A 20,080-nucleotide genomic window follows, 5' to 3' on the forward strand; every position below is an offset into this window, starting at 1 on the left:
GTATAGAAGGCTCTGGTATATTTTCCCTTGGAGTGTTGGCCTTTGCTATGGAGAAACTTCTGGGTTTATTTCAAAACTGTTACTTTTTCCCATGGGTGTATTTCAAAATCATCACTTCTCTCTTCAATCTTACCGAAAAGGGGAGGAGATTGTTCTTGTATCTTCACAGTCAGAACCTGGTGAGGTTCCTGGAGGTAACGCCATGAGAGTATAGAGGCTCTCCTAAGATTGGGCCCCCAGGAGTTCTTACTCACAAGCCTTTGTCAAAATTACGATTTAAGTTTTCTTACTAATGTATTAACTCCAGCACCTTCTGCTCCGGGTAAGCTGATCTTGGATGTGATTCTCTGTATTTGCCTGTTTCTCCAGATTTCAAGAGTTCAGTTTGCCCTGTGTCCTCAATTCTCTGATAAGCCTAATAAAAGTTGCTGATTGGCAGTTTGTTCAGGTTTTTTTTTGTTGTAAGGACAGGAGTGACAATATCCAAGCACTTTATGTGTTGGAGCTGATCCTGAAGTCTTATATTTATATTTTCAAATTGGAAATACCTTGTCCAGTTTAAAAATAATGTTCAACAAGAGGCTTTTAACTTGCCTATAGCCATTTGCTTAGCTAGATCGTTATTTTCATCCCTTTGAATCTCAGATCTGTATATTTTCAAAGTGCTTAGTAAGAACTTTTTCCAGGCAAAATATTTGAAAAAGTTGAGAACTTTCATGTAGTTCTAGAAAATTGCTAATAACTTTATCCTAAAGTAACTAGAATTATTGACGACCGACCCCCACCCCCCCTGCCGTAGCACTGTTTTTTGTTTTATCAGATACCTTCTGTAAACCACGCTAAAGTAGTTTCAGGGATTGTTTTCTTTAACCTTCATTTGTTGTTATTTTACCCCACTTGTTTTTGAAGAAGTAACTCAATTTTTAAAGGCATTTTGAAATCTCTGGAGACTAAGCATTGGTTAAATTTGAAAAACTAATGAGAGTAAATGCCCAACTCTTATGCTGCAAATGGTCTATTTTCGATTAACCTTGAAGAATGTATTCATCATAAACTACATCTTGGTGATTTTAGCTTAATAGGATTACTTTCAGAATCTGTGTGATAGAGGACAGTTTGGCTAAAATGTGTTATTTAAGCAACTGAGAAAGCACTGTGTGTGCTTTTAAGCCTTATAATTTGATTACTTGCTAAAAAATTGCATTTTGGGAGGCTTCAGTTCTTATCCTTGGAGAACAGTTGTAACCAACTTTGGGTGGTTGAGACATTGTAAATTGTATTAACCTTGCCCCCCCTTTTTAGGTTTTAAGTTTTATTTTTCTTACTGAATCTACTGTGAGGAACAGCCGTTAAACCAAGAAACAAATAAGCTGTATGGTATTTAAGATTGCTTATTAGTAGGCAAATTCATATTATTTTTACTTTAAGAAATATTTTCCTCTTTTAATTTTCCTACTTGTTTAAAATGAATATCTACCTTTGGGAATTAAATTTTTTAAAGTGAGGGAATTAAAATATAAATATTATGAATGTTATCTTAATATACTAAATAAAGTTTGTTTTAAAAATGATGAGTCAGTGCTGTATTGAGATAATTTGGTTGAAAATAATTATTTTTACCATGTAATAATCAGCTGTGGTCCTCCGTTTTAAAGTAAGATCTGTTTGTCTGGCGTGCTCTGAATTAGAGGCAGAAACTTTTCCCTAGGCTTTTTGCTCAGAAACGTTTCTTGTAAAGAAAGAGGGCTGTCAGGAGGAAATGGAGAAAGAATAGAAGGTCTTCAGTAGTGGCACAGCAGGTGTATGTTGTGCCCTGTGCCAGTTTCCACCCACTCTCTCAACAGATTGGTGGGTGGTATCAGAGTTGCTCCTCCTGAGATTTTTTTTTTAAAAGCTCTTGAGAAGAAACCCACAAGAATGAACACAGTGTGTCAGTATTTTAGTCTTAACAAAAAAGCTTCCATGTGCTAACAATTCAACTGAAGATAATGGTCCACATTCAGTAAATAAGTATGTAAATTGAGGCCCCTGTTGGCAGAGACCTGACTTCAGTTCTCACATAAGGAGAGAGTAGCAGCTCCTCTGTTTTAGTCCTGATCTTGCTACTACTCCCTGCTAACTGGAATGGCAGCTACCCTTGCAAAATGCCCCTTTATTCACCACAGCATTCAGGACCACAGCACTAGTATAGATTGCATATTTCCCTCTCCAGAGACTCTCAGGATCAGACCCATGATTCTTTTCTTTTTTTTAAAAAAATTAATTAATTAATTTAATTTTTTAATTTTTATTTTTGGCTGCATTGGGTCTTCGTTGCTGTGTGCGGGCTTTCTCTGGTTGCAGCGATCGGGGGCTACTCTTCATTGCGGTGCTCGGGCTCTAGGCACGCGGGCTTCGGTAGTTGTGGCACACGGGCTCAGTAGTTGTGGCTCGTGGGCTCTAGAGCGCAGGCTCAGTAGTTGTGGCACACGGGCTTAGTTGCTCTGCGGCATGTGGGATCTTCCCAGGCCAGGGCTCGAACCCGTGTCCCCTGCATTGGCAGGCGGATTCTTAACCACTGTGCCACCAGGGAAGCCCAGACCCATGATTCTTGACATCCTCTTTTACTTTCTGTCACCACCGAAACTCACTGGCCGTCCATTAGCCCAGAACCCTTGTCTCTTTACTGATCTGTATATCCCTCTATCACATCCTGGTTCCTCCCCCAACCCTCCCACTGTCCCCTAGAGCTCCCGAACTGCCATTAATAATTTCTCCAATGGCCTCAATCTTGCCGCAGCCTCACAGTGTAATTTCGCTTTCTGCCTCTGGGATTCTCTGCTACTGCCAAGCAGATGCCTGAGGTAGCCCCCTCTGGCACCATTCTGCTACCTCTGCCTACTACCTGGTAACCATGCTGCCTGCCTTTGAGCTAGCTCCTTGAGTACAGTGAGTCCTTCCCTCTTCAAATTTTTGCCCATGCTGCTGCTTCACATGCAGCGGTTTTTCCAGTCTTTGCTTGGCTGAATCTATACATTCTAATCTGGGTTTCCTTGTGCTAATCTCTGTTGGTGCCTATTTGTTTCCTTCTTGGCACTTATTTAAATTTGCAGTTGTATATTCACTTACTCACTTAGCCTTTTTCATTGATTCTAAGATATACATTTCCCCCCACATTTCTGAAATTGGGGCACATCTTACTCTGGATACCTTGATTGCTTTCTGAATGGTAAATAAAATAATGGCTTATCTTACAATTAATTGTAATTAAAAAATCAATAAAATACTGTGCTTTTGATTATCTGTTCCGCTAGTTGATTGTGAGTTCCAAAGGAATCACAGTAGGAACCAGTGCCTAGTACAGTACCTGGCACCTAGTAGGCACTCCATAAATAATGCTCGGATGAATATCATTATCTGTTTGGGAGATGATGGCCCTGATATGTCTGAAGATGAATCAGTCAGTATATGCATGTAAATTTTTAATTCAGTGTCTGTGTTTGAGTTTTTAATCTTTGGAGATTGCCTTATTCTGGAATTGAAGATATTTAAATGTGTCTATTTTGTTCCCCTATTTATGTAAATTGTCCCATTATCAATATATGTACATCCTTATTTGAGAGTATTTACTCACCATGTATGAAAAATGAATCCACATAAGCTTTTATCAGGTATCAGCAATTGCTTTTCATTAGGGGGAAGAATGAGGAAGGTACCAAAGAGTAGCAGACTTGTAAGCTTTAGACAGTTTTGAGTGCTTGAACTTGCTTTTTCGTTTTACTTCGTCCTCTAAGGAGTGCAGTCACTTGGCGTGCCTACTTCACTTTTAAGGGAAAGAACAGCGAACAGGCAGCATGAGTGACTGGAGTGCCTTAGGCCAACTCCTCGACAGGGTTCAAGCTTACTCCACAGCTGGAGGGAAGGTATGGCTCTCAGTCCTTTTCATTTTCTGAATCCTGCTACTGGGGACAGCAGTTGAGTCAACCTGGGATGATGAGTAGTTTGCCTTTTGTTGTAACACTCGACAGCCTGGTTGTGAAAACGTCTGCTACGATAAGTCCTTCCCAATCTCTCATGTGTGCTTCTGGGTCCTGCAGGTTGTTTTTGCGTCTGTCCCTACACTTTTGTACCTAGCACACGTGATCTGTGTGATGCGAAAAGAAGAGAAGTTTAACAAGAAAGAGGAGCAACTCAAAGTTGCCCCAACCGATGGTGCCAGTGTGGAGGTGCACTTGGAGGAAATTGAAATCAAGAAGTTCAAGTATGGCATTGAAGAACATGGCAAGGTGAAAATGAGGGGGGGCTTGCTGTGAACCTATACCATCTGTTTCTTCTTCAAGACAGTCTTTGAGGTGGCTTTCCTGCTGAGCCAGTGGTACATCTATGGCTTCCGCCTGAGTGCGGTTTACACTTCCAAACGAGACCCCTGCCGCGTCAGGTGGACTGCTTCCTCTCTCGCCCCACAGAGAAAAGCATCTTCATCCTCTTCATGCCACTGGTGTCCTTGGTGTCTCTTGCCTTGAATATCATAGAGCTTTTCTATGTCTTTCTCAAGAGCATTAAAGACCATGTGAAGAATCCAGAGCGTGAGCCTTACCACAATACATCTGGTCTGCCAAGCCCCTCCAATGGCTCCTTATCAACTGTTGCTCTCTCCACCATGTCCCTTCACAGGGACAAGCTGGTTCCTGGAGGCAGAAACAGTTCTTCCTGCGACAGTTACAGCAAACAAGGATGTGAGCAGAACCCTGCTAATTACAGCACATAGCAAGTTCGAATGGGACAAGCAGGAAGCACCGTTTCTGACTCACATACACAGCCTTTTGATTTCCCTGTTGACGAGTGGAATTCTAAAAAAAATCTAGCTACTGGACACTGGCCGTTGCCACCCAGCAGCCGTTCTGCAGAGCCAGCAGTCATGCCAGCAGCAGTGTAAATGACCTAGAAATCTACACACATGGTTGAAAGCATTACAGTTCTGCTCAATTGTTAAAGAAAAGGAAAGTGCAATAGACAGTGTACTTTTGTTTCAGTGACTCAACAACGTCAGTGGTGAGGCTTAGCAGATACAAAGACATTAGACTACCACGGTTCTTTTGAGGTGTCTGGGATAGAAGGATGGAGAGAGAGGGATTAACAGAGGTACATGTTGATATTTAAAATGGTTGACTCAACTTGCATTCTAAGTAAAAGTTGCAGTAGGTGATGCATAAGTAAGGCCTTTTTCTCTCCCATATTCCCCTAGAATGGTTCAGTGTATGTGAAAGTGATAGATATTTGCCACGTATTGGTATAAACAGATGCAGTATAAACTCACAAACATAGATTTTAAAATAATGCTCACAGTGTTCAAATTTGAGCTTTTCTCATGGATTTTTTGGTGTGGGTCAAAATGACGTTTGCATTACATAATTTCTACTGTGAAAATAAAGCACTGTTTTTTTCCTAACCCCCCCCCCACCCCTAGTGTATCCTATTATAGATACTGGTTCTATACATTATAATTTTTTCTCTTTTGTAGAAAGATGTCACAAATGATTTCCTTTTTCTGAAATGTAATCATTGATGCTTGAATGATAGAATTTTAGTACTGTAAACAGAACTCATTAATGTGAGAAACTTAAAAGAAATGCTTAGAGCTGGACTACTAAGTGCTCTTACATGAATTTTGCAGTAACTGACAGTTCTTGCCTTTATCCAATTTAATAAACCCTACTGAATAAACATTATTTCGGAACTTATATTCTTTTGAGTTTGACAGTCTGTCTTTTGGGGTGGCTAGCATTTTTGATATTTGTCCTAAGATTTTATTTGGAATGCAGGAGAGGTTGAAAGAGATTTGAGTATTATCCATGTAACTAATTTGTTTGAAATATATACCAAAGAAATCTAACCATTTCTTCAAATGTCTTTTAAAGCTCATCACAGATGATTGGTGAAAATGCTGAGCTTAATACTTTATTCTTGCACGGCAGCTACATAAGCAGTTTTGTACAGTGAGAAATACTAATTTGTTTAACATTTCACATTGAACTACTGTCATGTTCAGCTTTATTGCACGCAATGTAGACCTAGCCCATCATATATTCTAGAGAGTGTTCTTTGTTCAATAAAGTTTTAAGAGAGCAATCTGCATCACTGCCTTCTCTGAGAGCTTCTAGCTGCACTGATCTTCCTAGTCTTTTGAATTCTTCACTGGTACATCTTTATCTAAGCAAAATACGCTAGAATAGATTTTTGGAGATGGAACTGTGGAGACTATGTTAGAGAAGGTTTTAGTATTAGCATTTTAGATTATATGTAGCAGGATCACAGATACACTTACTACTTTCAGATGTGCAAAAAAATGTAGCTTCTTTGTTTTTCTTTTTTTAAATTTTATTTATTTATTTATTTATTTATTTATGGCTGTGTTGGGTCTTCGTTTCTGTGCGAGGGCTTTCTCTAGTTGTGGCGAGTGGGGGCCACTCTTCATCGCGGTGCACGGGCCTCTCACTATCGCGGCCTCTCTTGTTGCGGAGCACAGGCTCCAGACGCGCAGGCTCAGTAGTTGTGGCTCACGGGCCCAGTTGCTCCGCGGCATGTGGGATCTTCCCAGACCAGGGCTCGAATCCATGTCCCCTGCATTGGCAGGTGGATTCTCAACCACTGTGCCACCAGGGAAGCCCTGTTTTTCTTTTAACTGATCTATTCTTCATCAGAAGCTTCCTCCCACCCCATAGGGCACCGGGGGAAGGTGAAGCTGGGGACAGCATTCAGCCTGCCAGTCCATCTGACTGCATCTTGCTCTGACAGTCTCATCTGGAAAACCCATTCTCTTGGTTCAGTCAAGAGTGTTTCACATTTCCTCCTCACAAACCTTTTCTTGAGGAAGAATCACTGTTATTTTCGAGTGGGGTGCATGTTTCTGTGGAAGACTGCAAAACTCCTGAAACCTTGGAATCAGATTGGACACTGCCACCCTCACTTCCTGTTTCACATTAATTTTCACCTATTGCTTGCTTGATTTTCTTTAAATTTTTATCTTGAGATACAGATTCACATGCAATTATAAGAAATAATAGATTCCATGTATCCTTCAACTCATTTCTCCCAATTGTAATATCTTACATAATTATAGCAGAATATCATAACCAGAAAACTGACATTGATATAATCCATGGACCTTATTCAGCTTTCACCAATTTTACGTGCACTTGTGTGTGTGTGTGTGTGTGGTGTGTGTGTGTGTGTATGTGTGTGTAGTTCTATCACTTGTGTAGATTCGTGTGACCACCACAGTCAAGATATAGAACAGTTTCATCACCAGGATTCCTTATGCAATCTTTTTATAGCCACAGCTGCATCCCTCCCTTCCCCTCTATCTATCCTCTGGCAACCACTGATCTATTTATCTCTGTAATTTTGTCATTTCAAGAATGCTATTTAAATGGAATGATATAGTATATAACAAAAGTATATATATATATATAGTATATAGTATATAACTGTTTGTTATAGTATATAACCTTTTGGCCTTTTTCAGTCAGCTTAACTCCCTTGAGACCCATCCAAGTTTTTGTGTGGACCAATAGTTTGTTCTTTTTTATTGCTGAGTAGTATTCCACAGAGTGGAGGTGTCACAGTTTATTCACCTATTGAAGGACCTTCAGGTTGTTTCTAGTTTTTGGCTATTACAAATAAAACTGCTTTGAACATTCATGTACAGGTTTCTTTGTGAATGTAAGTTTTCATTTCCCTGGAATAAATGCCCAAGAGTGTAATTGCTGAGTTGTATGGTAAATGAACATATAGTTTTGTAAGAAACTAGCATACTCTTTTTCCAGAGTGGTTTCTATTCCCATCAGCAATGTATGACTGGTCTCGTTTCTCCATGTGCTCACCAGCATTTGGTATTATCACTATTTTTTATTTTAGCCATTCTGATAGGTGTGTAGGTGAACTCATGGTAGTTTAAATTTGCATTTCTGTAATGGCTAATAATGTTAAATATCTTTTCATGTGCTTATTTGGCATCTCTGTATCCTCTTCAGTGAAATATCTGTTTGTGTCTTTTGTCCATTTTCTAGTTGAATGTTTGTTTTATTACTGTTCAGTTTAAGGAGTTTTTAAAATATATATATTCTGGATTAAAATCCTTTGTTGGATATGTTTGAAAATATTTTATTCCAGCTTGTAGCTTGTCTTTTCATTGCTTAATAGGATCTTTCACAGAGCAGAATATTTTAATTTTGATGAGGTGATTTAACAATTTTTTTCCTTGTATGTATTGTATTTTTGGTGGTAAGTCTAAGAACTCTTTGTCTAGTCCTTTATCCTAAAGATTTTCTCCTTTGTTTGCTTCTAAAATTTTATAGATTTACATTTTGCATTTAAGTCCATGATCCATTTTGAGTTAATTTTTGTATAAGTTGTTTGAGAGATGTAGGTTGAGGCTTTTTGTTTTTTGGCCTGTGGATGACCAGTTGCTATAGCACCACTTGTTGAAAAGTCTCTCCTTTCTCCATTGAATTTCTTTTGCAGGCAAAAATCAGTTGAGCATATTTGTGTGGCTTTATTTCTGGATTCTCTGAGGTGTCCCATTGATCGATGTGTTTATCCTTCTGCCAGTATCATGGTGTCTTGACTACTGATATGTAGCTCTGTAGCAAGCCTCAACATCAGATATAGTGATTCCTCCCACCTTATTCTGCTTTTTCAAAATTTCTTTAGCTATTTCAGGTCATATGCCTTTCAATTTCTGTTTTAGAATAAGCTTTCCTATATCTATAAAACACTTGCTGGGATTTTGATAGGAATTACTTTAAATTTATACATCATTTTGGGGAGAATTGGCATCTTGTTGAGTCTTCTGATACATGAGTACAGTATGCTTCTCAATTTATTTAGGTTCTCTTCAATTTTTTCCATTAACATTTTATAATTTTCAGGATACAGATCCTATAGATATTTTTTTAGGTTTATATTTCATTTCCTTGGAGCAATTGTAAATGGTATTTTGCTTCTAATTTCTGTCTCCACATTTTTATAGTTTGTATATAGAAATGTGATTGATTTTTGTGTGTTTATCTTGTATCCTACAATCTTGCTAAACTCACTAGTTCTAGGAGTTTTTTGGTGGATTCCTTGGGATTCTATATGTAGACAATCATGTCATCTGCAAATTGTGTCCATTTTATTCCTTTGTTTGCAATTTGTTTGCTTTTTATTTCTTTTTCTTCGCTTATTACTCTGATTAGAACTTACAATACTTGTTAAGTAACAATGATTAGAGCAGACTTTCTTGTCTTGTTTGCGATCTTAGGGAAAAAGCATTGTCTTTCACCATTAAATATGATGTTAGCGGTAGGGTTTTGTGGATGATATTTATCAAGTTTAGGAAATTACCTTCCATTCTTAGCTTGCCAGAGAGTTTCTTTTTTTTTTTTTTAAATCACGAATGGGTGTTGGATTTTGTCAAATTCTTCTATTGCATGATTTTCCTTCTTTACCATGTTGATATGGTTTTCAAATATTGAATCAACCTTGCATATCTGGAATAAATCCAACTTGGTCATGGTGCATACTTCTTTTTATATATCGCTGGATTTGATCTGCTAATATTTTGAGGATTTTTGTCCCTGAGTTCATGAGCAATATCAGTCTATAGTTTCCATTTTTTGTGCTGTCTGACAGGTTTTGGTATACACATAGTAGTAGCCTCACAAAATGAGCTAGGAAGTGTTTCTTCCTCTTCTAATTTCTGGAAGAGATTATGTAAAATTTTTTTTTTTTTTTTTTTTAGAAATTTAGGTGAATGGATACATTTATTAATAATATAACTGTTATTATTATTTTTTTTCCACACACACACACTGTATTTTATTTTTACAAGAGATAAATAGACTGACACCAAGCATTGTACATGGATGACCACAACAAAAGCAACAATGATTGCAATTACCAAACATGAAACACACTCATACTATGTCATAATATTGACATTCAGTCCAGTAATCCTCCACTGTAACAGCTCCTTTACTTTGCAGTGAAAGTTGATTTGTATATTCTTTGCCTCTGAGTCCTTGTGGGATTTTTTTTTTTTTTTTTTAATTCAGACAGAAAGTCACAAAAATTATACTCATCCTCATCAGTTCACTCAGTCCCATGTAATTAATTTTTTTTTTCATCTTGATCTTTTGTTAGCACTTTTATGAGTTCATCAGTTTTTCATTAGAGTTCTGAAAATGCTTATTCATTCAGTTCAGCAGTACAGTCAGTTACCAGAAACCTGTACTTGTCAGACAGAGTCTTTTCCATGAATTTCTTGAAGATGAAACCCTTTTATAGGAACATATTTGCAAAATCATCAGAGTACACCCAGAACTGTCTGTAAATGACAAAAGACTTAAAAATGACCACGGTTAAAGATTTGCTGAGAGTTCATAATAATGCAGTTGACAAGAAAATTAGTTATTTCTGAGATATACATTTTAAAGTAATAACTAGGATTATTACTTATAACATTATACCACAACATATAAGATTTTTAGAAATTTCATGTAATGTCTGAAACATTTATATTAACATATTTCCATACATATTTCCATACAAATACAAATATAAGATTTTTAGAAATTTCATGTAATGTCTGAAACATTTATATTAACATATTTCCATACAAATAACCCAATGAAAGTTTAGTATTAGTTGTTTTGTTTGTTTTTTTATACTGCAGGTTCTTATTAGGCATCAATTTTATACACATCAGTGTATACATGTCAATCCCAATTGCCCAATTCAGCACACCACCATCCCCACCTCACCGCAGTTTTCCCCCCTTGGTGTCCATATGTCCATTCTCTACATCTGTGTCTCAACTTCTGCCCTGCAAACTGGCTCATCTGTACCATTTTTCTAGGTTCCACATACATGCATTAATATACGATATTTGTTTTTCTCTTTCTGACTTACTTCACTCTGTATGACAGTCTCTAGATCCATCCACGTCTCAACAAATGACACAATTTCGTTCCTTTTTAAGGCTGAGTAATATTCCATTGTATATATGTACCACAACTTCTTTATCCATTCGTCTGTTGATGGGCATTTAGGTTGCTTCCATGACCTGGCTATTGTAAATAGTGCTGCAATGAACATTCGGGTGCATGTGTCTTTTTGAATTACGGTTTTCTCTGGGTATATGCCCAGTAGTGGGATTGCTGGGTCATATGGTAATTCTATTTTTAGTTTTTTAAGGAACCTCCATATTGTTCTCCATAGTGGCTGTATCAATTTACATTCCCACCAACAGTGCAAGAGGTTTCCCTTTTCTCCACACCCTCTCCAGCATTTGTTGTTTGTAGATGTTCTGATGATGCCCATTCTAACAGGAGTGAGGTGATACCTCATTGTAGTTTTGATTTGCATTTCTCTAATAATTAGTGATGTTGAGCATCTTTTCATGTGCTTTGTGGCCGTCTGTATGTCTTCTTTGGAGAAATGTCTATTTAGGTCTTCTGCCCATTTTTGGATTGGGGTGTTTGTTTCTTTGATATTGAGCTGAATGAGCTGTTTATATATTTTGGAGATTAATCCTTTGTCCGTTGATTCATTTGCAAATATTTTCTCCCATTCTGAGGGTTGTCTTTTCGTCTTGTTTATGGTTTCCTTTGCTGTGCAAAAGCTTTGAAGTTTCATTAGGTCCCACTTGTTGATTTTTGTTTTTATTTCCATTACTCTAGGAGGTGGATCCAAAGAGATTATGTAAAATTGATGCTGATTCATCTTTAAATGTTTGGTAGAATTCTCCAGTGAACCCATCAGAGCCTGAAGATTTCTTTTATTGGAAACTCTAAAATTACAAATTCACTGTATTTAATAATTATCTGACTATTGTTTATTTCATCTTGGTTAAGTTTTGGTAGCTTGTGGTTTTCAAGGAATTGGCCCATTTTTTTGTAAGTTGTCAAATTTATGAGTGTAAAATTTGTGGTATTTCTTTACTATCCTTTGAATGGCTACAGGATTGTAGGCATCTCCCCTATTTCATTCCTGATATTGATGATTTTTGTCTTCTCTCTTTTTAAAAATCTTTATCAGTCTTGGTAGAGGTTAATCAACTTTATCAATTTTTTTGGGGAAACAGATTTTGCTTCATTGATTTTTTTTTTTTTTTTTTTTTTACTTTTAATTATAGCTGTGTTGGGTCTTCGTTTCTGTGCGAGGGCTTTCTCTAGTTGCGGCAAGTGGGGGCCACTCTTCATCGTGGTGCGCGGGCCTCTCACTATCGCGGCCTCTCTTGTTGCGGAGCACAGGCTCCAGACGTGCAGGCTCAGTAGTTGTGGCTCACGGGCCTAGTTGCTCCGCGGCATGTGGGATCTTCCCAGACCAGGGCTCGAACCCGTGTCCCCTGCATTGGCAGGCAGATTCTCAACCACTGCGCCACCAGGGAAGCCCGCTTCATTGATTTTTTTCAGTCATTTTCCTGTTTGAAATTTCATTGCTTTCTGCTTTTATCTTTATTATTTCCTTCCATGTTGCTTTGGGTTTATTTTCTTTTTCTAGTGTAGAGGTAAGAATTTAGATTATTGATTTGAGACCTTCTTTTCTAACATACGGATTTAGTGCTATAAATTTCTCTCAGTACTGCTTTAGCTGCATCCCGCATATTTTGATATATTTTCATTAAGTGATATGAAATTAAAATTTCCTTTAGACTTCTTTGTATGATGGCTGCTTTGAAATCTTTATTGGATAATTCTGACATCTCTGTGTTAGCATCTCGATAGTCTTCTCTCATTCGTGTTGAGGTTTTCCAGGTCGTTAGCATGACAAGTCATTTTCTATTGAAACCTAGACATTTTGGACATTATGTCGTTAGATTCGACCTTATTTAATCTTCTGTCTTATCTGGCCTCCTTTGACATTCCTCTGACAGGGGACGGGGGCACCAGATGGGGATGGACATTTGGTTTCCTCAGTTCGCCTCCATTGACACCCACTGGAGAGGGGCTCCTTGTGACTGGTGTGGTTGGGAGTTGGGCTCTCCACTAGGCCTCTGTTTGTAATAGCGGCTGGGTGGGCACACAGCTGAGAGCACGAGAGCACGCAGCCATTACCGCACAACTGTTAGCGCGAGATCCTTAGCATGGTGGTTAGAGGTCGAGCTCTGCCAATGGTTGGCCAGACAGTGGTCCTCGTGGTGGAGAGCGCGATGAGAGAGAGATAGCGGCCGTCAGGTGAGCTGGGGGCCCAGGGGACAGGCTGTGGGCTGTGTCCCAAAGAGCTCCGGAGCCCTCGCCACGGCTGCCCACTGGCCAGGCCCAGGCCTTGAGGCAACGGCAAACCTGTCCCCCATCCTCGCCTCTTTGACCTAATGGCAGCGGCGGTCTCCATGGGTCACAGTCCACAGGACCCGCCTCCCCAACCCCCTTTGGGCGGCCTGAGGAGCCTGAGGGCCGGCTGGGTCCTGGATGCCTGGCTCCCTCAGTGATGACGGCTGGGCGGGCGCCGCCAGCTGAGAGCTGCCTCTTCAGCTGGGCCTGGGCACTGGTGGGAGGACCCAGACTGGGTGCTGGATGAATGCTCCCGCTCAGGGACCCCGTTTTCTTAGCCAGGGCCTGGACCTTGGAGGGCGAAAGTCGATCCTTGGAACCTTGCCCTTTCTTGTCAGAACAAGGAATAACATTTGTTTAGGTGGAGGTTTACAGGAACATCATGACCTGACCTCAAGAACAAAGGATCTGACACCAAGAAGTTTGCAACAACTAACCACACCCCTCCTTCACCTTTCTTATAAAAGGGCTTTGTTGAAAGCTTTTGGGGAGTTCAGGGTTTTTAAGGCATGAGCCACCCATCTCCTTGCATGGCCCCGCAATAAACCTTTCTCTGCTCCAAACGCTGACGTTTTGGTATCGTTTGGCCTCACTGCGCGTCGGGCGCACGGACTTGCATGTGGTAACATGTTGACCACCCTGGTTAGGAGGGGCGGGAGGGGCAGGTGTGCCTTGTTACTGCTCCCCACGTGGCCTCCACTGACACTACCCTGGCAGGGGATTGGGTCTGCTTCCCACTCTGCCTTTGCTGGTGTGAATGGAGTCACAATTTTTACTGTTTCATCTGGCTGCAGTAGAGTGGTTATTGTCTAAAAGTTTTCCATCTTGCTAGGCTGCTCCTTTTCTGGTCTTTTAGTTCGAGAGAGAGCAGGCTTTGGTTGGGGCTATTTTTTGTCTGTGTCATGGGCATTTTGGGGTTGCTTGTTGAAGTAGTTTTATTAGAGTTGCTTTAAAATCCTTGTCAGATAATTCCAACATTTATTTCATCTTGGTGGATGTCTCTTCTCATTCAAGGTGTGACTTTCCAGGTCCTTGGTACAAGTGATTTTTTATTCTATCCTGGTCAATTTGTATATTATGAGACTCTGGATCCTTTTTGGTTTTTTTTTGTTAAGCAGGCAGCCTCCCTGTTGCGGGATTGTGTGAGGGGCGGGTGGGGGGTGTATGTTCAGTTTCCTGCTTGGCCCCCCTGATACCACCTCTGCAGAAGCGTTGCTCTTACTCCCACTGCCTCCTTGCAGATGGATGGGGCAGGTGTTCAGCTCCTCACTTGGCCCTGCTAATACCTTCCCAGAGAAAGTGGACCACTAATTCGCACTGCCTCTGCTCTGTCCTGCAGACACTACCCTCGCAGGGGCGCCAGAGTACTGTTGCCTGCTTCTGCCTAGGGAAAGATAGAAGATCAGCTCAGGGGCTGGACCCACCAACACCACAAGAGGGGAATGGAGCGCTGCCTGCTTCTGCCAGGCTGGGGATGGAAGATTAGGTTCCTGCTTCCTCGGTGTGTGTGTGTGTGTGTGTGTGTGTGTGTGTGTGTGTGTGTGTGTGTGTGTAAGAGTGTCTACCCGCTTAGCCCCACTGAAACCTCAGTGGGGTGGTGGTGCAGTTTTTCCATTCATGTTTGCCTGAGTAGGGTGAGTATTGCCAGAAAGATTTTCCATTGTTAGCTCATCCTTTTCTTGGTCTTTTAGCGGTGGGAACAGGCTTTTCTTGGCACTTTTTTATATTTGCCTCTTGTCGGTTCCAGGTCAGAGGCTTCTGTGGCACCCTGTTGGGGATACGTAGGAGACAATGAGGAATCCCAGGGAACTCACTGCCAGGGAACTCACTGCCGTGGTGTGAGTCTGAAGTCTCTAGGCACTCGTCCTCCTCCTTTCCACCCTTTCTTCCTATCTTTGTGTGTTATGTACAGGGGTTTTTAGTTTTAAGAGGAAGGACCTGGGAGAAATGGGGCTACTCCATCTTTACTAAAAGTACAGGTTTTCGTGTGTGTGAAAATTCTGTAAACACCATTTATGTGATAATAAACATCAGTTCATTCTTCATATGTACCATGTATCAGACACTGTGATTGAGACTTAGTCCTTACCTTCAGAGATCTCACAGTTTTATGGAGTCGAAGTCCTGTGAAATAGATTTTAATTTGCCCCATGGCATTCAGGTAGAAACACAATTTTTTATTTTAGAAATGAAACTAAATCTAACTCCACACCACCTGGCTTGTTGGTATTACTGGCGCTCCTTTGCTTCCCATGGACTGATACAAGCCTCCTTTGTTTTATGACATACCAGGCAAATGGGGCAAGGGGCGTAGTCCTTAGTGCTTTGTTGTTACCATTGCTTGTTACTCAGGTTACCATTAAACCCTTTGCCAGGAGCTGCCCTCCAATGGGCATTGGTTCCCTGGCCCCAGCTCTCCAGGCTCTGGTGCTTAGTGATCAGACTGGAGGGATCTCTTCAAGCACCACCACTGTCCCAAGTCCTGGACACTCCTCTGCCTCCTGCAGAAGCTGCAGCCCCGTAATCCTCCCAGTCCGGTAGGAATGTCAGCTTTCTTTGGCATTAGAGTATTGGACGGGAAGTTTGGCTTTGCTGTGAGTCTGGACTTTATGTAGTAAGGACTGTTAGTTCTCTCCAGGGTCAGGAGAAGCCCCTCAGGGACAAATCCCATGCTCTTGGCTTTCCTCTGGAAACTTGCTTTAGTGATTTGGGAATGCCCCGCAGCAGAGCATTTTGAACTTGATGATGGTAATAACGGTAATAACATTTAGCTCATGTTCTGTTCTGAACATTTTCCTTGTATCCTCTCATTTAATCCTAATAGCAACCTCAGGAATAAGTGATATCATTAGACCCAGTTTTCTGGTCTAATGCTCTGCTGATTGATGCTTTTCCATTAGACAAAGGAAATTGAGGCACCGAGAAGTTAACAAACTTGCCTAAAGTCTCTCAGCTAGTAGATGGTGGAGCCAGGATTCAAATCCAGGCAGTGTGGCTCTGGATCTGAAGTGCTCACACTTCTTCTGGATGTGTGACATCCTTTGACTTTCAGTTTGCTGTATTATTATTTGTTTGAAATCAAGATTGTGTCTGAAAGAAGTGCTTCTGGGCTTCTGAAAATTATCACAGAATTAAATGTAATTAAACAGTGTTTCTAATTAGAAACACTTTTTGTTTTCTTTCTTATGAAACCATATAGATAGATCTGGCAACAGGAGTATGAAAAATAACCTGTACATATCTTATATTTTAAGCTGGAGTATATAGTCCTCTAATCAGATTTTTTTATTTGTTTCTGAAAGTAGGAAATAATGATTTTGTTAGAAATTTCTGCCTTTTTCTTTGGTTGTTTAGGGCTCAAGAGAAAATTTAACCAGATTACTTTTTATGATATATCTATTATTTATCACAGTTCTTTATACAGTTGTGACATTTTCTATTGCTTTAGGTGCCTTTTTGTTCAAATACAGGTAGTAGAATAACTAGAAGGATGTGATTCACAAGTCATTATATGAATATTATCCATGCCCTTAGATTTAAATTCTACTTTAGGGGCTTATTATAAAGTGGTTATAATGTAGCCAAGTTCCTTTGTTCAGAAAAGATTTGTGCTGCCCTTTAACTTGATCTTTCAGTGAAAATATGTAAAATTTTCCATTCATTTAAAATGTGGAATCAAGTTTCATTTACATATATATTCTATGTACTTGATAGTATAATCTAACAGTTTGTTCTGTTCCTTATAAACACACAGTGTTGAATATAAAATTTCTGCCATGTTTTGTTAGAGAATAATGTATGATGTCTCTTAAAGTCATCCATTAATTTGCGTTTTTTCATACCATTGGTTCTTAAATTTCTACAGGCACTTTCTCACTATGTGATTTATCTGAATAACTGCATGATTTATCTGAAGCAGATATCTTTTTCAAATTTGTATTGATTTATCATCCATGCCGTTTAAATACATTATTTGTTGATATATAAAGATTCTTTGTTAGTTCTGGCTCAAGAGAAACCACAGGAGTGAGCTTTGAAACTTAAAATGTAATTCATTAAGCAGACATCTGTTAAAACACCTGCTATAGTGGGTCCTGCTGGATGTTTGGAATAAAAAACAGGAAGGACATGATTAGTGATTGTAGAGAACCCACATTCTGGAAGGGAAAGGCTCATGACAGCATAATGATTGAGGTGTGGTCTTTGCCCTTGAGGAGTTCTTGGGCCAACAGAGAATGAAAATGTCACAAAACAGATCATTTCAAAACTCAGGGGATTGGTCCTTTTAACAAAAATAATATTTCAGTCTTTATTTTCTGTGATGTTTTTAGTTATGATAAAATTTACATATCCCGTTTCTATGCCCTGTGTGTCCATTGCCTCATTTCTTCTTGGTCCCTGTAAGATCCTTAAGAAGTACTTAGAGCAATTGAACTGCTTAATTCACCCAGCCCACCCATTTGGAGGCCTTTCTGCTAGATTTTAGGGGTGAGAGTTATGTGAAGTGCCTGTACTCTTGGATCTTAACTGTGGTCTGAGGTGGGCATTGAGGCAGGATTGCAAACCAGAGATTCCAGGGAAGTTGTGGTAAGAGCTTGGTAGGAGGTGTGGTTAGTGTGCTACCGACCGCAAGAGAGGAGCACACAAAACAAGCTGGGGGATCATGCAGTGCTTCCCGAAGGAGGGTTTTGAAGGAGGAAAAGAAGAATTAACTAGAAGTAGCAGGGTTGGCTTCCTGTCATTTAAGTAGCAGCTAAAACATCACTTCCTTGGGTACTCCCTTACCCAAATCAACACTCTATTAAGTTGACCTGTTTTGCTTTCTTTTATAGCAGTTACTGTTATCTTCTTGTCTGATACTTGTTCACTTATTATGTCTCTTCCCTCCAGAATGTAACTGCCGTAAGAACAGGGACCCTCCCCCGATTTGTCTTGTTTCCTATGTATCTGCACTGCTAAGCACAGTGCCTGTCACCTAATAGGAGCTTGGGAAATGTTTGTTGATTGAACAAATGAATGAATGAAGAAAGGATGAATGCTGGAGGCAGAGTGTGAGCAGATAAAAGCAAGTATGTGTGAAAGCTCAGTTGAGAAACTGCGAATAATTAGCTGTGACAGGAGCAGGGGTGCTTTTCCTTAAAAGTTAGGAGATGAAGCATGGAATTAAAACTTTATCCTGGAAGTCTTGAACAGCTTCCAGGCTGCATGAAATGTAATATATGTTTCTTTTCCTGAATCCAGTGATTGACAAGCAGAGTATGTTTGAAATATCTATTAGGTGCAAAACTGATGACCTCACTGAGGCCTTGGGAGAATGTTACTAGAAGAGGATTTCAACTAGGAAGCTTCCGTGATAATCTTGACATCAAGTAGCCAGACATATCAGAATTTTGTTAGGTTTACAGTGTTCTTTGGCTAATTCTCTTGAAACATTGCACTGCTTGAGATTTATATTCCATGGTTGTTTCAAAGGCACGGCCACTTTTGGAATTTTTCTCTCCCTCCTCCCCCTCCTTTTCTTTTTTGCTTTAGTGCTTAAGGTAGCATATATGAGGTCATCCAGCTTCTTTATGTGATGGTGGTAAACAGTTCCTCTTCCATGACTGTGTGAAAACATGGTACAGTTCACTTCAGCAGACCTTTATTACATACCTATCACATGTAAGATAAAGTGCTGGCTACTTGGATATAAAGATAAGACAGACTTTTAGCTCTTTCAGAAATATTACAGGTTGCTGATTTATGTTTGATATACATCTCTCTCTATGGTAAGAGAAAGTGAATCTGGCATTTTCTAGTTTTCCCAACAATGCATAACATAACAAGTTTTCAATAAATTAACTAGATACTTTGAAAATAAGTTTTTTAAGAAAAGAAAAATTGTTACTACCTAAGTTGAATGCACTTTTCAGTTTTCTACATGGATTATGGTTATGGCAAAAAGGTGTGGCTTGGAACTTTTTTCAGATTTTGGTTGTACCATTCTGTTTCCTTGTCTGCCTATGTGTGAACAGATCTGTCAGAAAGCATGATCACAGGGTCCCTAGAGGTAATCCAGCTCAGTTATTTGAGTAGGGAGCTTCTCAGTTTCTCTTGCTTTACCTATCAGCCTTTCACATCTTGGCAGTGTCGTAGTAATCCCGCACCTGAGGACCTTATGCTTTACTACCCTAAAGATATTATACAGAACATAATTTCTGTTGCTTTTGGACTTTGGAGTTTCCTTAAGCATGTTTCTGTCCTAAAACCCTGGCATATTTTTCATGAATTGGAAAAGACTAAGCCTCGGTGGTGTTGGGACTCAAGGTGGGTCACCCCAAAATATGCCACAATGGCACATTGATTATTTTGAATTGACGTTGCTTGAGAAACAGCTGATGCAAGAAGGAAACTCTGACCTACCTCTGTCCCCCTAAAAGCAGAAAATAAATCTCCCATGTGAAAGGTGCACTCGCTGTATCCAGAGGTAGAGGGACACCCTTATCATCAGAGATAGGAAATCTGGAGCGGAGAAGCCTGTATATATAAACCTTGTTACTTCTTTAATTTACTACCCCAAGCCCAAGCTCTTTTAAAATTATTCACTAATTGAGCACCCAAAGCCCAAGTTTCTTTGTCCTGTCAATTCCTCACAAATTTATTGTTTCTTTGTCTAAAAAGTATAAAAGCAGCCTGCTTTGGCCACTTCTTAGGTCCTATTTCTAGGAGACCTTTGTGCGCATGAATCTCCCCCTCCCTGACAGTGTGTTAGCTTTCTTTACCAGGCTTTACTCGTTTTCTTATTT

At 39.8% G+C, this 20,080-nt stretch overlaps 2 protein-coding genes across 5 annotated transcripts in view; both read left to right on the plus strand.

The window, feature by feature from the left end:
* Positions 1-20,080, plus strand: part of CDKL5 (cyclin dependent kinase like 5) — a 188,907-nt gene that overhangs the window by 78,344 nt on the left and 90,483 nt on the right. For 2 of the 4 annotated variants that reach the window (XM_082375528.1, XM_082375530.1), the window contains exon 3: positions 15,043-15,133. The exons of the other annotated variants lie outside the window; for them this stretch is intronic. In XM_082375528.1, the coding sequence (XP_082231654.1) occupies positions 15,043-15,133 (91 nt within the window). The remainder of the gene's footprint in view (positions 1-15,042; positions 15,134-20,080) is intronic. 4 annotated transcript variants of the gene reach the window in all.
* Positions 749-7,424, plus strand: LOC309619955 (gap junction alpha-1 protein-like). Its single transcript, XM_082375956.1, has 2 exons — positions 749-3,902; positions 4,077-7,424. Exons 1-2 carry the CDS (start codon positions 3,834-3,836, stop codon positions 4,290-4,292), a joined length of 285 nt encoding a protein of 94 aa, XP_082232082.1. The 5' UTR covers positions 749-3,833; the 3' UTR covers positions 4,293-7,424.

Source organism: Balaenoptera borealis, assembly GCF_965194805.1.
Source record: "Balaenoptera borealis genome assembly, chromosome: X".
Classification (NCBI taxonomy): Eukaryota; Metazoa; Chordata; class Mammalia; order Artiodactyla; family Balaenopteridae; genus Balaenoptera; species Balaenoptera borealis.